The sequence below is a fragment of the Phocoena sinus genome, chromosome 7 (genome assembly GCF_008692025.1).
Source record: "Phocoena sinus isolate mPhoSin1 chromosome 7, mPhoSin1.pri, whole genome shotgun sequence".
Classification (NCBI taxonomy): Eukaryota; Metazoa; Chordata; class Mammalia; order Artiodactyla; family Phocoenidae; genus Phocoena; species Phocoena sinus.
This window is the reverse complement of record NC_045769.1, coordinates 63,446,814-63,463,934: the sequence shown is the minus strand read 5'-3', so window position 1 is coordinate 63,463,934 and position 17,121 is coordinate 63,446,814. Positions and strand designations below refer to the sequence as shown.

Sequence of the window (17,121 nt, the reverse complement as noted above, 5' to 3'; positions counted from 1 at the left end):
ATTTAAAAAAAGAGTAAGTGTTTCAACATAATCTAACCTATTAATTTAAAGCAAAACAAAGTTTACTTTTTCAACCTGGAAAAAACTAGAGTACCAATTTTTTTCCCATAAAATTACATTGAACATTTTTATTTCTGGAGCTTTCTATATGGAAAAGAAAATCCTAACATTATTACGTAAGGGATATTTATGCCTAAAACATGTGAGCCTAGAAATTAACACAGTACTGTACAACTTTCTAGGTCAGCTGATATTTTTCTAATATCCCTATATGAAACAGTTTCTTAAATGTTGAGTATTCCTACAAACTATATTGTATCACTCAATATTTCATTGCCAAACAGAAATAACATACTGATTAAATCAGCATTCTGGAGTTACAGTCTGTAATAATGATATAAATTTAAAATACTTGAAGAACATTAATTTGTATTTCATTTCAAAAGGAAAGTGTGAAATTAATGAACACTTGGGCAATAGATACTGCATCCCTATCTCTAAAATTAACTGATTTGGAAGTAGTGTATTCTTATGTGAACTAAGAATTAGGCTTATTTTGAAGATCTGTAACTGCTAGACATACTTTGGAAATAAATACCAAAGAAAGTAAAATATAAGACTAATCTCTTGGGGAATAAATTTAAAAATATAATCTACCTATTAACCATCTTTGGTAGAGTCCACTAGTTGCACTTACCTCAATTTTGTACTCTACTTCTTTCCATTTTTCCCAGGCATATGACCATCTGAAGTAAAAGCTATATTTTTCATCCTTCCTTGCAGTTAGGAGGGAGCATTGTGACTAAGTATTGGCCAGTGAAATTTAAATGAGGGTGCAACCTTCTCTCTCACTGTCCTCCTTGCTGGTCAGAAAGTTGATGTGAGGGAAGGAGCTTGAACAGGCAGCTCACCTTTGAATACTCTCAATCCCTGAAATTGGACTGAAGTTATCTAAGATTTTTAGAACTCCCAGGTGCTTGACTAAAGCAAATCTGAACTCTCTTAGAGGAAGTTAATATCCTTAGTATGGTGGGCAGACTCTAACGTAACCCCCCATGATCCCTATAAGCTCATATTCTCTGTGTGTGTGTGTGGGGGGGAAGTGTATGTGTGGAGAAGGTGATCTAGGACTTGCTTCTAATTAATGCAATACCACAAAGATGATGGGATGTATCATTTATGTGTATATGATTATATTACATCAGGTCCTTACGCCCATCTTGTTAGGGAACTCGCTCCCTTGCTAATTTTAAAGAAGCAAGCTGCCATGTTGTGAACTGGCCTTCAGAGAGGGCCACATGGCAAGCAACTGAGGGTGGTCTCTAGCCAAAAGCAAGAAGTAGGTCCTTGGTCCAACAGTCTGCAGGGAACTGAATACTGCAACCATGTAAGTTTGGAAGTGGATCCTTTCATAGTGGAACCTCAGCTGAGATCACAGCTCAGGGTGACACCTTGATTTAGCCTTGTAAGACCCTGAAACAGAGGCCCTTTGAGCTGTGCTTGCACTCTTAACCCACGGAACCCATGAGATAATAAATGTCTGTTGTTTGAAGATGCTAAGTTTGTGGTAAAACTGTTAGCAGCAATAGAAAATTAATGCAATAGGCCTCAAAATCTAAACAGTTTTGTAAGTACATTGTAAAGCACATAGTAAAAAGTAGCTACACCAAGAGATATAAATGAACACCAGCAGAAGTTTTTATTTAAATAGATCTGCGTGACCTCCAAGTATTGGAGTTTACAGACACAAACTAAACTTACGAGAATTTTGGCAAAGAACTGAAAATTACATAAACAATATGGAAATACTAGAACTGAAAAATAACGTGACTGAAATTAGAATCTTAATGGATGGATTTGACAATAAAACAGACATAGCTGAAGAGAGTTAGTGACTAAACACAAGTTCGAAGAAAATATCCAGAATAATGCAGAAAGAGACAAAACAATGAAAATACAGAAGAGAAATTAAGACATAGAAGATATAGCAAGATCTAACATAGGAAATTGGTGTCCCAGAAAGAGAGGAGAAAGAAAATGAAACAAGCAATATTTTAAGAGATAATGAGAACGTTACAAAGTTGCCGAAATACATCAAACCACAGATTCAAGAGCCCTCATGAACTCCAAACAGGAAAATAAAATGAAAACCACATGAAATCACATTCTTGTAAAACTGCCAATAACCAATGATGGAAAAAGCATCAGATAGCTAGAGGGAAAAAAAAAAGATGACATTGAAGGAGCAACAATTAAACTAACAGCTGATATTATTTTTTTCTTAAATGTTTGATAGAATTCAAGGACGCCATCTAAGCCTGGAGTTTTCTTTGCTGGAAGGTTTTAACTACTAGTTTGATTTCTTTTGTAGATTATAGGTAAAGGTTGTATAGTTTTCTTGAGTAAGACTTGGTAGTTTGTGACTGTATTTGTTATCTCTTGCTGCATAGTAAGTTACCTGAGAATTTAACAGCTTAAAACTAAGCATTCATTATCTCACAGTTTCTGTGGCTCAGGAATTGAAGAGCCCTTAACTGGATTGTTCTGGCTCAGGATCTCTAATAGGGCAAGATGTCAGCTAGGGCTCTAGTCATACGAAAGCTTGACTAGAGCTGAAGGCTCTGCTTGCAAGGTGGCTGACTCACATGGCTTTTGGCAGGAGACCTCAGTTCCTCACTGATTGTTATCAGGAATCTCAATTTACTGCTGATTACTGGCAGGAGGCCTCAATTTCCAACCACATGGGCATCTCTAGAGAGTTGCTTGAATGTCCTGAAGACATGGTTTCCTGCCAAGTGACCAATCCAAGAGAGAGGGCAAAGAGGAAACCATGATGCCTTAGTGACCTAGTCTCAGAAATCAAACACCATCCATTCCACTATATTCTATTTGTATTCTAAAACAGAATACAGGGACTTCCCTGGCGGTCCAGTGGTTAAGACTTTGCCTTCCAATGCAGGGAGTGTGGGTTTGATCCCCAGTTGGGTAGCTAAGATACCACATGGCTCGCAGCCAAAATACCAAAACATAAAACAGAAGCAGTATTATAACAAATTCAATAAAGACTTTAAAAATAGTCCCCATCAAAAAAAAAAAATCTTTAAAAAAAAACCACGACAATACAAAGGCCCACAATCAAAAGGAGGGGAATTAGGCTCTACCTTTCAGTGGAGGTACTTTTAAACCACCATGGTGTTGGACATACTTTTAAACCACCATGGTGTCTCTCAAAGACTTTGCCCATTTCACGTAAGTTGTGAAATTTATGGGCATAAAGTTTTTCATAATACTCGCGTATTAATCCTTTAATTTGCAGTCAACACATGGATATCTACTGTCTAGATTTTACCATTAGCATTTTACTCTGGGGACTTCCCTGGTGGTCCAGTGGTTAAGAATCTGCCTTCCAATGCAGGGGACGCGGGTTTGATCCCTGGTCAGGCAACTAAGGTCCCACATGCTGTGGCGCAACTAAGCCTGCATGCTCTACAGCTGACGTTCTGCAACTACCAAGCCCGCGCACTCTGGAGCCCGCATGCCGCAACTAAGACCCAAGGCAGCCAAATAGATAAATAAATAAATAGTTTTTAAAAACCCAAAGAACATTTTACTCTGCTTGTTTTATCACATACCTGTCCGTTCCTCTATCTATCTGTCTTTTTTTTTTTTCTTTTGCCTTTTTAACATAAGCATTGTTTGTCCCCTTTCCTTCTTTGTTCCCCAGTGTATAAAACCATGTGCTTCTCTGGCTCTGATTGGAACTCAGTTATCCTCAAGCTCTATGTGAACTCTGGGAATTATTTGATTTACAGTTCTTGGGATCATTCTTTGCCCAGACTTACAGTATTTCACTCTATTCATGTGTCTTAGTATCCAGCCATAGACTCATGGGGACAACCCCTCTTACAGATTTCTGAAACTCTCTCTCCATTTAGCTCTGTCCTCTCTTGTACTCTGTCCTACAAAAAGCCAATTGTGCCTCCCCAAACTTATCTCCATCTCCTCAACTCGGTGAGACTACCATGGTCGGCTTGGGATTCTCCCTCCCTGTACCTCAGGCTGGAAAATGTCTCCAGGCAGAAATGCAGGCAATTATAAGGCTCACTTCATCTGTTTCCCTTCTCTCAGGGATCACATTCCTGCACTGCCTGTTGTCCAGTGCCTGAAAACTGCTATTTCTTATATTTTGTCCAGTTTTCTTATTGTTTACAGTGGAATGGTTAGTCCAGTCCCAGTTCCTCCAGGAAAAGAAATTGTAGTGTCTCATTTTTCATTCCTAATGTAACATGGTGATTAAAAGCTCTGCTCTAGATTAAAAGACCTGAATTTGAATTCTAGCCCTGGATTGGGTAAATTACTAGCCTCTCAACACCCCAAGTTTCTTTTTTTTTCAATTTTATTTATTTATTTATTTGGCTGTGCCAGGTCTTAGTTGTGGAACTTGGGATCGTCGCTGCGGCATGTGGGATCTTTAGTTGCGACATGCAACCACTGCAATACAGGCACCAACCAATCAGAACAGAAGCACCAAACAAGAATGGATTCTGGCCACAGACATAACAGTTCCTGTGTCTGAATAGCAGCCCTGTACTTGTCATATATGCCAGCACCTCACACACATACGATGCACTCAGTGTTAGTTCACTGAAGTCCAAATTTTAGTCTGTTCCGTTTCCTCTTTTTAAATGTCTGAACATGTCCTTTGCTCATTTATCTATAGGGTCTTGTGTTCTGCTTATCTGTTTTCCTGAGTACTTCATATATGGAAGATACAAACATGTTGGCATTAAATTGTGTTAATCTTTTCTAAATCTTATGTTTTATTATTTCTAGGTAATCTGGTCTTAATCTTTATTTTAAAATGTGAGCATATCTAAATTAATATGTGCCTTATTGTCTCATTAGATTATGTTAGTTAATGAAACAAATATATTGATACACACTAACTAGGCTTTTTACAATAAAATGTAAGACTCTTGTTCTCTAAAATTTTTCTTTCCACAAAAGAATCTTTGTGTTCCCCTCATATCTAAGCAAATTCTTTGTGACCAGTTTTACTGTGCTGAACTGTGAACTTATAAAATAGAGATGCTAGAGTTAAAAATGGGAATTGAAGAAGACTATTGAATAGAGAGGTAGAGGAACCTCGTGTTCTTCACACGAGATTCTAGGATAGCCGTGGTAGGCAGAATTCTAAAACGGTCCCTTGAGATTTCCCACACCCTTGTGTACATGCCGAGCATAATACCCAGTACTGTGAATCAGATGTATTTTACTACCATGTTTAGGTTATGTTTTATGGCACAATTGACTTTAAAATAGATTGTCTGGTGGACCTGACCTAAACACACGAGCCCTTTAAAAGCAGAGTTTTCCTGGCTGGTAGCGGAAAAGGAAGTCAGTGATTCAAAGCCCAAGAAAGATTCAACGTGCCATGGTTGGTTTAAAGATGGAAGAAGGCATATAGTAAGGAATGCTGACAGCCTCTGGAGCTGAGAGCAGCCCCTGGCTGACAGCCAGCAAAGAAAATGGGACCACAATCCTACAATTAACTGCAAGGAAACGAATTCTACCACCAAAACTCTACCTCTTTGAGTTTGGAAGAGGACTGTGAGCCCCAGATGAGAAACACAGCCCAGGCTGGCACCTTGATTTCAGTCTGGTGAGACCCTGAGCAGAGAACCCACTCACACCATGCCCAGATTTCTGACCTACAGATATTTGTGACAATGTTTTTGTGTTGTTTTAAACTGCTAAATTTGTAGTAATTTGTTACATAGCAATAAAAAACGAACACAAAAGCTAATCTCAAGGAATTGCCTAATTTTCATACACATACCTATTTTGTAATTATGTTTGGCAATTCATACTCTAAAGTAATGAATCGCTTTTTATTCTTCTGACTAGACACTGAACATCGTTGATGTATGAAGAGATGCTTATGAAAATGTCTCTGCCTTTGAGAGTTTCGAGGATGACTTAAGTTTTTCTGCTAATCCATTTTCTAATTTTTTATAATATGACTGTACTTTTTTAAAAAGAAAAACAAATTTAAAGAAATCAAGACCTCCTGAGAGATAGAGCGCACCCTGCAACCATCTACCAGTGAATGGGCCAGAGCTGAGCTGCTCAGACAGGACTGACCACATAATTTGAGAGACCCAGAACACAGTGAAAATGAGGCACCTCTTGTTCAAAGATTATTAAGAATTTCAAGACAGCAAAGCATTAAACCAAGAGTGGGGCCTTCTGGTTGCACGGGTCACACATGAAGCCAGATCTGTGCCCAGACCTTCTCCAGCAACTTCCAGATAAAAGCTTTACCAAGAACTGCTTACAGTCCAAAGGCCCCAGTGCTTCTTCACTGCTTGGGTAACATTTGCAAACTGATTGCTCATAATGTCACCATACACCAAATCCTTTCAGAATTTTCTCCAAGGGTGTTTGTGTATATGTATGTGTGTGTGTGTCTGTGTATATATGCATATAGGTGTTTATGTATATATATGTGCTCTTTGACGTAGATGGATTATTCTTATAATTGTTATATTGCTTTTGCCACTTAAAACTATAAGTATTTACCTGTATTAATAAATATTGTTTAAGATTAAAATCTTAAACCTAAATTCACATTTTTTGCAATTTAAATGGAATGAAGAGGTAAAAAATTGATAGAATTGTAAAGAGGAAGGAAGGAAGGAACGGAGGGAGGGAGAGAGGAAAGATCCCTGTCCTTTAAGGAACTCCTATAGTAAAATAAGAGGACAGTACTGAAATGTGACATGGTTAGTATATTAGGAAGGGATAAGCATTACTACATACATAATTTAAGTATAAACTCATTTTATCTTAAAATCTTTCAATATAGGAATATTTCTCCAATTTTTTATATAAGAAAACAAGCTTGGTGAGGTCACAGAACAAAGTAATAAAAGAATTCTTCAAAACTAGGTGATGTTGAGTCAAGAGACCTGAATTCTAGTCCCAGCTCTAACTGCTAAGTTGCTCTGTGACTTTGGTGAATTATTTTTCTTCTCTGGAATTCATTTTATTTTCTGTAAAATGACTAGACTGAGTGAGTTTTATCCCTAACTACCTTCCAGTTCTAAAATTCTGTTATTCTAAAATCATTATGAATTTAAGTGCTTTCTAGGTTTCGCTACAAAGAGCTTTTAAAATCTATCCTCTAAGTAAAGTTAAGTCATTCCTATTTTTAAGGCCTTTAGAAGGAGGTTTTCATTTTACCACAAAACCATTTGGGGGTCAACCTTTTAATTTTTAGCATATTAATAGATCACAGGATTGAACTCTTCATGTTGCTTAGTTTTCTTGTCTTTGAGCTAAATAACTATGATTTCCTTATCTGATCCTCAGAAAGCAGTTTTTATTTTCATAACTCTCCTCTGACCTACTGACGGTCCTCTGTAAGACTGTCCCTGAACTGGACACAGTACTATATTCAAGGATCAAGACACTGATTATCTATCTCATTTTGCTCATATAAGCATTGTCTTTCTTCTCTCTTCCTTTTTTCCTCAATGTATATTAGAACAGTGATTCTCTGTGGATCATGTTAAAATGCAAATTGTTTTCAATAGGTCTGGGGTGGGACTTGAGATTCGCTTTTCTAATACACTCAAAGATGAAATACTTCAAATATTTAGATGCCTCTTGATTGCCTAACCTGCTGAATCTAGCACCATTTCCTTTAAGGACAATAAAAGCGAGAAAGCAATCTTGACTGGCTTATAGGTCAAGTCTGGGTGCCATAGAAATAATCTGAAAGTCAATTCAACCCCTAAAACTGAGTCCGACCTGGCCCTCTAAATGAGCAGCCAAAATGTGATGATGTGCAGACTTACTTGCCACAGAATAGCCTAACCCAGCTCCTATGTACTTGATCACCAAAGAGGAATTACTGGACACAGAAATTAACTGCTAGAGCGGGACCTGGTATAGGCTTTCTTGACTTTGGCACTATAGACTTTTAGGCTGGATAATTTCTTGCTGGGGGCTGGGGGAGGAATATGTGTTTCCTGCGCTTTGTAGGATAGCAGCATTCCTGACCTCTACTCACTAGATGCCATTAGCAGTTCTCCTGGCAAGTTGTGACAACCAAAAACATCTCTAGACTTTGCCAATAATCCCTGTTTGAGAACTACTTAATGCCTAAAATTCCATATGTTTTATTTGTGAATCAAGTGAAGAGATATTTTACGTACAGAACACCACTACTCTTAAAGCCACAGATCCAAAATATTTCCCCCCAGGTAATAATTTCCTTATCACCAAGTCCACAGCCTTGTCACATCATAGCAATCACCACCTGAGTGTTTAATAAATATTGTTGATGCCTAACTCAATCACTTCCTTCCTGTGTTAGATACATATTAGACTTCTTTCCCTACCCAGGTATCATATGTACTGTGGCACAAATCTATTAGTTTAAACCTGCTTTCGTAGTGCAACTGTAGTCTTTTACAGAACAAGTTATAATTACATCTTTATTCTACTTTTAAAAAAAATGTTATGTCTGATATGCCTACATATTCATTTAGTTTTATAGCATTTGCATTTTTTAGCTCCTGGTTAATACTAGCCCTGAAGGAGAGTTAGAGAAGATTTTCATTTATGGTCTCATAAGCAGCTTCCAAGGGACAGCTGATATATCAATAGGGCAACTGAAGGCAGGCACCAGACTGAGAAGAGTAGTTCTGTTTTTTTCTTTTTTAATAGATCTTTATTGGAGTATAATTGCTTCACAATTCTGTGTTAGTTTCTATCGTACAACAAAGTGAACCAGCTATACATATACATATATCCCCATATCCCCTCCCTCTTCGTCTCCCTCCCACCCTCCCTATCCCAGCCCTCTAGGTCATCTCAAAGCACCGAGCTGATCTCCCTGTGCTATGCTGCTGCTTCCCACTAGCTATCTATTTTACATTTGGTAGTGTATATATGTTGATGCTACTCTCACTTCGCCCCAGCTTACCACGCCCCCGGCCCGTGTCCTCAAGTCCATTCTCTATTTCTACGTCTTTATTCCTGCCTTGCCACTAGGTTCATCAGTACCTTTTTTTTTTTTAGATCCCATATATATGTGTTAGCATACGGTATTTGTTTTACTCTTTCTGACTGACCTCACTCTGTATGACAGACTCTAGGTCCATCCACCTCACTACAAATAACTCAATTTCGTTTCTTTTTATGGCTGAGTAATATTCCATTGTATATATGTGCCACATCTTCTTTATCCATTCATCTGTTGATGGACTCTTAGGTTGCTTCCATGTCCTGGCTATTGTAAATAGTGCTGCAATGAACATTGTGGTACATGTCTCTTTTTGAATTATGGTTTTCTCAGGGTATATGCCCAGTAGTGGGATTGCTGGGTCATATGGTAGTTCTGTTTTTAGTTTTTTAAGGAAACTCCATACTGTTCTCCATAGTGGTTGTATCAATTTACATTCCCACAGTAGTTCTGTTAATAGTGTGATAATGGGACTGGAATTTATAGCCACTTTCTGCCCCTATTATGAGATATGCTTTTTTTTTTTTTCCAGAAGATTAGAGGGGAGAGTCCTTTACTGACCTAATAACCTCACAGTACATCTTTAGATGAGACCAGTTGTAGGGAATATATAAATAATAATTAATTGCCTTAACTCTTTTACATTATACCCTATCATTTTGTGCTCCCTGATGGGTTTCTTTTTTCAGGTGGACAATGTGATAGTTCTGTTGTAGAGAGATTTTTTGATGTGCTTTATAAGGACTTATGGAATAATATATTCTGGGCCAAAAACTAAATCTATCTTACTTATGTCATACAAACTGATGTCTGTGTGATGATAGTTCACATGGAAACAAAATATTAATGTAAATGTTTCCTAACAGAAATTCTTAGAAACTCCCATTGTTTATGGAAGATGTTACTTAGTAAAAAATTAGTCTTTTATATTCAAAAATAAATTTTCAGTTGTATGTCTAAACAACTAGTAAAAAAATATTTGCAATTAAACTACCATTTGCCGCATAGGATTTTATAATCAGTGCAAACTGGAAAACTTGCTCCTTCACATTTATTTCTACCACTTTACAGTCATATTCAGGATTTTGTTACATATCAGAATCTCAACTGTTCTCACAGCTTGGTCCATGCAATATTTTGTTATCCTCAGTTAAATATGAGAGTATGTTCTTTCAGGGATTTATTAACAATTTAGCCCTTTTCAGGTTTAAATCCAGAAAAAATATCCTATTGCACAATTTGGGGGGATAAAAATACTAAACAAATATTTTGAGGGTCTACTATGTGCAAGAAGACAAACAAAACAAAAACTTGTGGAAGTATAAGTGTAGGGCTATGTCTTACAAACAATGATGTCCTTCAAAGCATTTACAAATGCTTTTAAAGAGGTGGGACATATACATATGTAATTCATAATTCCCAAGTAAGATTCATAAAGCATATTAGTAATCAGCATAAACAAAAAGTACTTAAGTCAAGGAAGGACTAGATGACCATATAGTATTGTACTGTGTACTCAGTCAATTGATTAATTGTCATATAAGAGAAGCTTTATGAAAGAGGTAGATTGTGATCTATACCTTAAGGGATGGAAAGGACTTGGGAAAATGGAAAGGACTTGATAGAGCTTCCCAGATGAAGGGAATAATGGGAGCCAAGGTGGGGGTGAGCACAGCGTGTTCTCGAGATAGTGATGATGTGGCTGGCCTGATGAAGTTAAGGGTTTAAACTGGGGAGTAGTGGAATCAAGCTTTGTAAGTAGGATTTGGCCAATTTATGGACGGGTTTGAAAGCTAATCAATGGAATTTGAATTTCTTCCAGGTACCTCTTAGGAGCAAGTAAAGGGAAGTGATGTCAAGAAAATGCTGTTTGGGGAGGATGAAAGGTACTGTACAGCTTGGGAGGAACGGGGAGAGACTGACACAGAGAAATCTTGCAGTAAGCCAAGTGAGAAGTGATAAAGACCCAATAAGCGTGCTGTCAGAGAGAACGAAAAGGAAGGGATAGATAAACCGGATGCTTTGAATTTGAAAATGAAAAAAAGCACAAAACGTTTAGATCATGTGGTACAGGAGGGCAGTGTCTGCAGTTTAAGTTATTTATATAATGTCTTAGAGAACTATGAGCCCTGAGCAAGTTTTTAAAGAAAATTCTGAAAGTCTTACTTTTAAGAAAAAAACATTTATTTTACTTATTTATTTTTGGCTGCGTTGCATCTTCGTTGCTGCACGCAGGTTTTCTCCGGTAGCAGTGAGTGGGGGCTACTCTTCGTGGCAGTGCGCAGGCTTCTCATTGCAGTGGAGCACGGGCTCTAGGTGTGTGGGTTCAGTAGTTGTGGCTCACAGGCTCTAGAGCACAGGCTCAATAGTTGTGGTGCACGGGCTTAGTTGCTCCGTGGCATGTGGGGTCTTTCCGGACCAGGGATCGAACCTGTGTCCCCTGCATTGGCAGGCGGATTCTTAACCACTGCACCACCAGGGAAGCTCCTGAAAGTCTTACTTTTAATCTACTCGTAGTTTCACTGGTATAAAAAAATATTTGTTGAGTGCCTGTTATGTGGCAGACGCTGTTCTAGGAATATTAGAATGAACTGGGGATATACCATGATCAAAACACAAAATCAGGGCTTCCCTGTCCAGAGCCTGTGCTCTGCAGCAGGAGAGGCCACGACAGTGAGAGGCCCGCGTACCACAAAAAAAAAAAAAAATCAGTAGGAACAATTGTGATTGTCCTGTGACCTTTAAATTTTTTGTCAGAACATTAAAAACTGTCTTACTGCCAGTTATAAATGTATAGGAAAATGAAAAACAGTAAGACCAATATTTACTTAGTACACTGCAGTTAGAAACATTGGAAATGAAAGTATTTTATTTTTCTGTAAAAAACTTATTAAGAGTGAGCAGTTTTCACCGTCTTCTTTTTGTCCTGTAACTTACAATACAGAATGATCATCTTTCTATGACTTAGTGAATTGTCATACTTCTAAATTTGGATCAGCTTCCAACATTTTATCCTTTGCATTTTAAAAAAAATAAATTTATTTATTTATTTTTGGCTGCGTTGGGTCTTCGCTGCTGTGTGTGGGCTTTCTCTAGTTGCAGTGAACGGAGGCTACTCTTCGTTGCAGTGCGAGGGCTTCATTGTGGTGGCTCCTCTCATTGCGGAGCACGGGCTTTAGGCGCGCGGGCTTCAGTAGTTGTGGATCGCGGGCTCTGGAGTGCAGGCTCAGTAGTTGTGGTGCATGGGCTTAGTTGCTCCACGGCATGTGGGATCTTCCCGGACCAGGGCTCAAACCCATGTCCCCTGCATTGGCAGGCAGATTCTTAACCGCTGTGCCACCAGGGAAGTCCTCCAAGAGTTCTTTTAAAATGAAATTTTTTTGCCAGTATTACTTCTTCTGGGACACCATTATCTGCTTTGTCAACAACCACTGTCCTTTTTAAGTCACAAAGTTCACCTGCACCAAAGTCAGCTGGCTGCAGATCTAGAGTCTCTTCACTGGTGGCACTGTCAACATTCCCATGCTCATCTACTTCTAGAACTTCATTCTGTTCAACTCAAATTCCGCTTTTGGCATTATCACTTTTAATTCTTTGCTACATTTTCATTTTTGTTGGCCAATGCCCTCTCTCAGTCATCTATTTTTGTAAAATACTATGTAGATTTATCACTGGAAGACAGGAGGTAAGACAACCACAAGCTTTGTTGTCTGAATGTGAACTGAATAACAGATGCACAGTGACCAATCACCAAGGACTTTGAAAGAAGAGACATGATGGGTCACTGACCTTGATGCTCATCTGTTATTTATGTAGTGATTTGTGGACTGAAGAGCTAGAGGGCGAAATTTCTATTTTATGCAATTATTCACAATTTACCATAGTAATTGAAATCTGAACTCTGTCTGAAGGATTGGTGTTAGTTAACAAAATGGTGGTAACTGAAATTCATGCATATTGGAAACATTCAAAGAAAGGATTGTCCATGTATTTTTATACTTGAAAATCTTTTATTAGTCACCTCTTAAGCTTCTCTGCAACAAAAAAGTACACAAATTAGAATTTTAACTGTTTTATGTCCTTTATTCTTAAGTAGTAAAAAAAATTCTGAGCTGATTAACATTACAATTATTACTATAATTGACCAAACAACATAAATATGTTTAAATCAAAAGTAAAAATTTATCAAAAATTATTTCAGCCTGATGAATTGGGCTATCTTCCTTTCATTGAGACCATATATCTTTGGCTGATTATTGTTTTCTGCTGGCACGAGACAGAGTTTAGGATCAGACATATTCCTGTTTTTCATTTCTATAGATATAATCCCTGAGAAAATGTGTTCACAAAGACAACTAGATGGGAATGAGAGGAATTTTATTATAGCAGTGCCACTCATTTTGTGGATTCTTTCCAAGTTATTTGTCAAAAATGCTCTTTAACTTTTGTTGAAAACAAGGAATTGGAAACATTCTGACTTGTGAAGGCACTTGTTACCCAGTCATCAGAATGTTCTTTTATTTTCCCAGAAGCATACCAAAAAGGCTTTGCCAAGACATAGCAACTCCAAGGCAGTCACATATACCTACCTGTGCTGGTTGTATACTGTACAACTCCTGAGACAGTGTTCACATGGCACTCTACTTGAATGGAATGAGCTGGAATTATGCAGTGCACAACTTAACACAGCTGTATGTGGTGGCCTTATAAATTACACCTATTTTTTTTTTTTACTTAACACCAACTTGTTCTATCCAGTACGTTAAATGAAGTACACAAAATTTTCTGTATATACTGGCACATTTACATATATTGATAATGATTACCACAATTAGCGTACTGAACATTTAATGACATAGCAATACTTAGTGGAAAGATGTATTAATAAGGTAAAAACAACAAATAAAATAGTTAGTTTTAGAAACCAAGTCTTTTGAAAAGCTCAGTATGATGTCAAAAGGACTCCAACTCCATGCCAAGCTCAGTATCTGTCAAGAGTCATTATGTCTCATCTCCACGGTGGCTCTTTATTTCCCAAAGACTTGGATTCACAGATGGCACACTTGTTTTCTTGAACAGTGTCATTAATTTATTTAACTTATGAATGCTAATTACATGTTTCTGAGTGCATCGAATCTATTAGCATTTGCGGTGGTCTTTTTGATAAAGCATGTGGTAAAGAGGAACTGCTCCTGCCCATACCCTTCAGGACCTGCTCTTCTCTTGGCAGGTTGAAGCAGTCTAATACATACTGATATGCACTTTTTGGGGTCTTTTTTTTTGAGATATAATTGACGTATAGCCCATATACACTTTTAAGTAATAATTCACAACCAGGGAACAGCAGGTAATGGAAGCAAAAGTATGAATTGGGCTCTGCAGCAATCTGAAATAACAGAACAAATGACAATATAGTGAATTCTGTTATTCGAGAATCATTTATTACATGCTGTTATGATTCTAGAAGCCCCTCCTCTGAGTTAGGTAGAGCCTATATTTACTATACATCAAACTTGGCACCATAGCCACAAACAGCCATTGCCACACTTCAATGACAACCATGGAAAGAATGCCGCATCTTCAATCAATCGCAATTGTGTCCTTGAATGACAACACCAACAATAACATCACTGTCCATGAAGGACAAAGTGTCTGTAATTACAGTTAACTACAAAGTTCATGATTTTTGAAGAAATGTTAATAAGATATTAATTTCCAAATTGAGGTTGTAATGGAGAATTAAGTGTAAATATCCTTTCATTATAATAGTTAACATTTATATACCACATCCTAAGTGCTTTCACTGTCATAATTTTATCTTTCCAATATCCTTATGTTAGTTGAGAAAGTACTGATATTTTCTGTTTTACAAGAAGTCAGAAAACTCAGGATCAGAGAAGTTTAGTTAAGCTACATGATTAGATAAGTGGCAGAGAAGAATCTTAACCCTGAAACAAAATCTCATATACTTTTCTTCTCTACTAAACTGTTTACCAGATGTTGAGATAGTAAACCTTTCATTTTTTTTCCATTTTGGGTCCAACATACGTTCTTCTTCTTCTTTTTTTTTTTTTTTTTTAAATATATATGTATTTATTTAGGCTGCACCGGGTCTTAGTTGTGGCACTTCAGGATCTTCGTTGTGGCATGCATGCAGGATCTAGTTTCCCAACCAGGCATCGAACCCCAGCCCCCTGCATTGGGAGCGCGGCATCTTACCCACTGGACCACCAAGGAAGTCCCCAACAGTATGTTCTTCTAATTGTGTGAAAGAATCACCTGATGCCCTTGACTGGAATGCAGATTCTAGTATCCCACATAATTCAGTTGAGGTAGTCTGACATGTGGAATTAAAATAAAATCACCCAAATGAGAACGGAGGCCATTTATTCAGATCTTGCTACAGCAAGAGAGTCAGGACCATCATTTGCCTTTGATAGAAGCTCAAAGGCAGATAGGGGAGCGGGAAAGCTTTATAAAAGTGGAAAAAAGGGGAAGGTCTCAGGTATACGTTGGAGGTTGTTGGCCTGGGAAAGCTGGAGTCCAGCTACTAGAATCAGAGAGTATTTTATGTGATTGGTATGGGGAGCATATTTGGCTTTCTCTGACTGGTCCCAAGTTGAAAGTAGGGGTAAAAATAGGGAAGTTGGCAGTCATTGACCACCTCCTTACTGTTCTGGTGCAATTGCTGCAGAACTTGTGGTTTGGCTTTCTGGACTTCTTATGTTGTTCAGAGTTCTTTTGTCATATACAGTCTGGCCATTGTCTGTTTGTATATTGTCTCTCAGACCATATTCTGAGAAACACACTGGGCCTCTGGTATTCCTTTCATCCTGGTCTCCTTCCTCCCTTAAGCTGGCTAGACTATAAACTCCGCGCGAGCTATGGACCATCTTTCACCACGTTATTACCAGTGCCTAGGCACTCAATAAAATCTTGCATATGAATGAATGGTAAATGAAAATATTTGATATTGCCTTTTGTAGGAAGAACATGAACTTTCTGGTGTAGCATATGTACGTCTTGACTGGACTGACTGCCACCAGGAAGAAAGGCTGGAGGCTGCTCCTTCCAGCTACTCTGTTCTAAATACTGTAACCTGAATCCTTGGCCCTGGCTGCTCTCAGTTTTTCTCAAAGCTCCAAGTTAACCCACAGTGTACGCATCAGGCCCAGGGGCTTCCCCAGCACTCCTCCAGAGTGCTCTGATGGGGGCGGGATGGAGTTCGTGGGAAACCGGCAACTACTTCTAGCATTTTGAAGGCAACCTGAACCCCAGACCTTTAAGTTTGCTGCATTCTCTCCAACCCCGACCCCCAATTCCACTCCACCATTAGGGCCTGGGCTGCGGAGAGCTACTGAAAGAGGGAAAAGGGGGCCCCCCAGCCCCCATATATGGTCCTAATTCAGGACTTAGAGCGTTTGTCTAGAGAGAAAACGCTCGGCAGTGTCTGTGTGTGGGGTGGGGATGGGGGACAGGTCCCGGGAGAAGGGCAGAAGCTAGCAGCGCGGGCGGTCTCCTCGGGGAAGCCGTCCCACCTGCTGCCTGGGAGCCCGCCGGGGAGGGGCCGCAGCCACGCACCCGCGCGTCCACCCCGCCCCTGCCCGCAGCGCGGCCCCTCCAGCCGGGAGTTCCCGCGAGCTGCCCCGCGCCCCAGGCGCGTGGGGGGCCGTTCGGTTGGAGGCGGGGAGCAGCCGGGGCACCAAAATAGGAGCCGCTTGTGGGCTGGAGCTGCACTAGCAGGCAGCCTCCGCCGCGCCTCTTCCAAAGATGGTCAGAGGGTCCGGAGGCGCCCCCGCCCCCGCTCGCCGCTAGCCCGCGGGCCCGCAGCGCAACCCAGAGCCGCCGCGGGAGGTGAGTGCGGGCAAGGCCAGCCGGCGGGGAGCTAGCGGGGCCGGGCGCGGGGGAGCGAGGCCAGCCCGCGGCAGAGGCGCGGAGACAATGGCCGCGCGGGCGGCGGGCCGGGCCGAGCGCGGGGCCGTCAGCGGCGCCCTCCCCACACCTGTGCGGCGTCCCGGGGTGGAGGGACGCGGGCGCCCGACCCGGCGGCGGCGCGCGGCGCCCTCGAGGCGAGTCCCCATGCCAGG

At 39.8% G+C, this 17,121-nt stretch overlaps 1 protein-coding gene across 2 annotated transcripts in view; it reads left to right on the top strand.

Moving 5' to 3' along the window:
• LOC116756983 (kelch-like protein 23) overlaps window positions 1–17,121 on the top strand; it is a 37,580-nt gene that overhangs the window by 4,164 nt on the left and 16,295 nt on the right. Inside the window, exon 2 of one of the 2 annotated variants that reach the window (XM_032638214.1) lies at window positions 10,857–10,920. In XM_032638214.1, the coding sequence (XP_032494105.1) occupies window positions 10,887–10,920 (34 nt within the window). In that variant the 5' untranslated portion in view covers window positions 10,857–10,886. Of the gene's footprint in view, window positions 1–10,856; window positions 10,921–16,502; window positions 16,889–17,121 lie in introns of those variants that run through there. The other variant, XM_032638215.1, reaches the window with a different exon arrangement.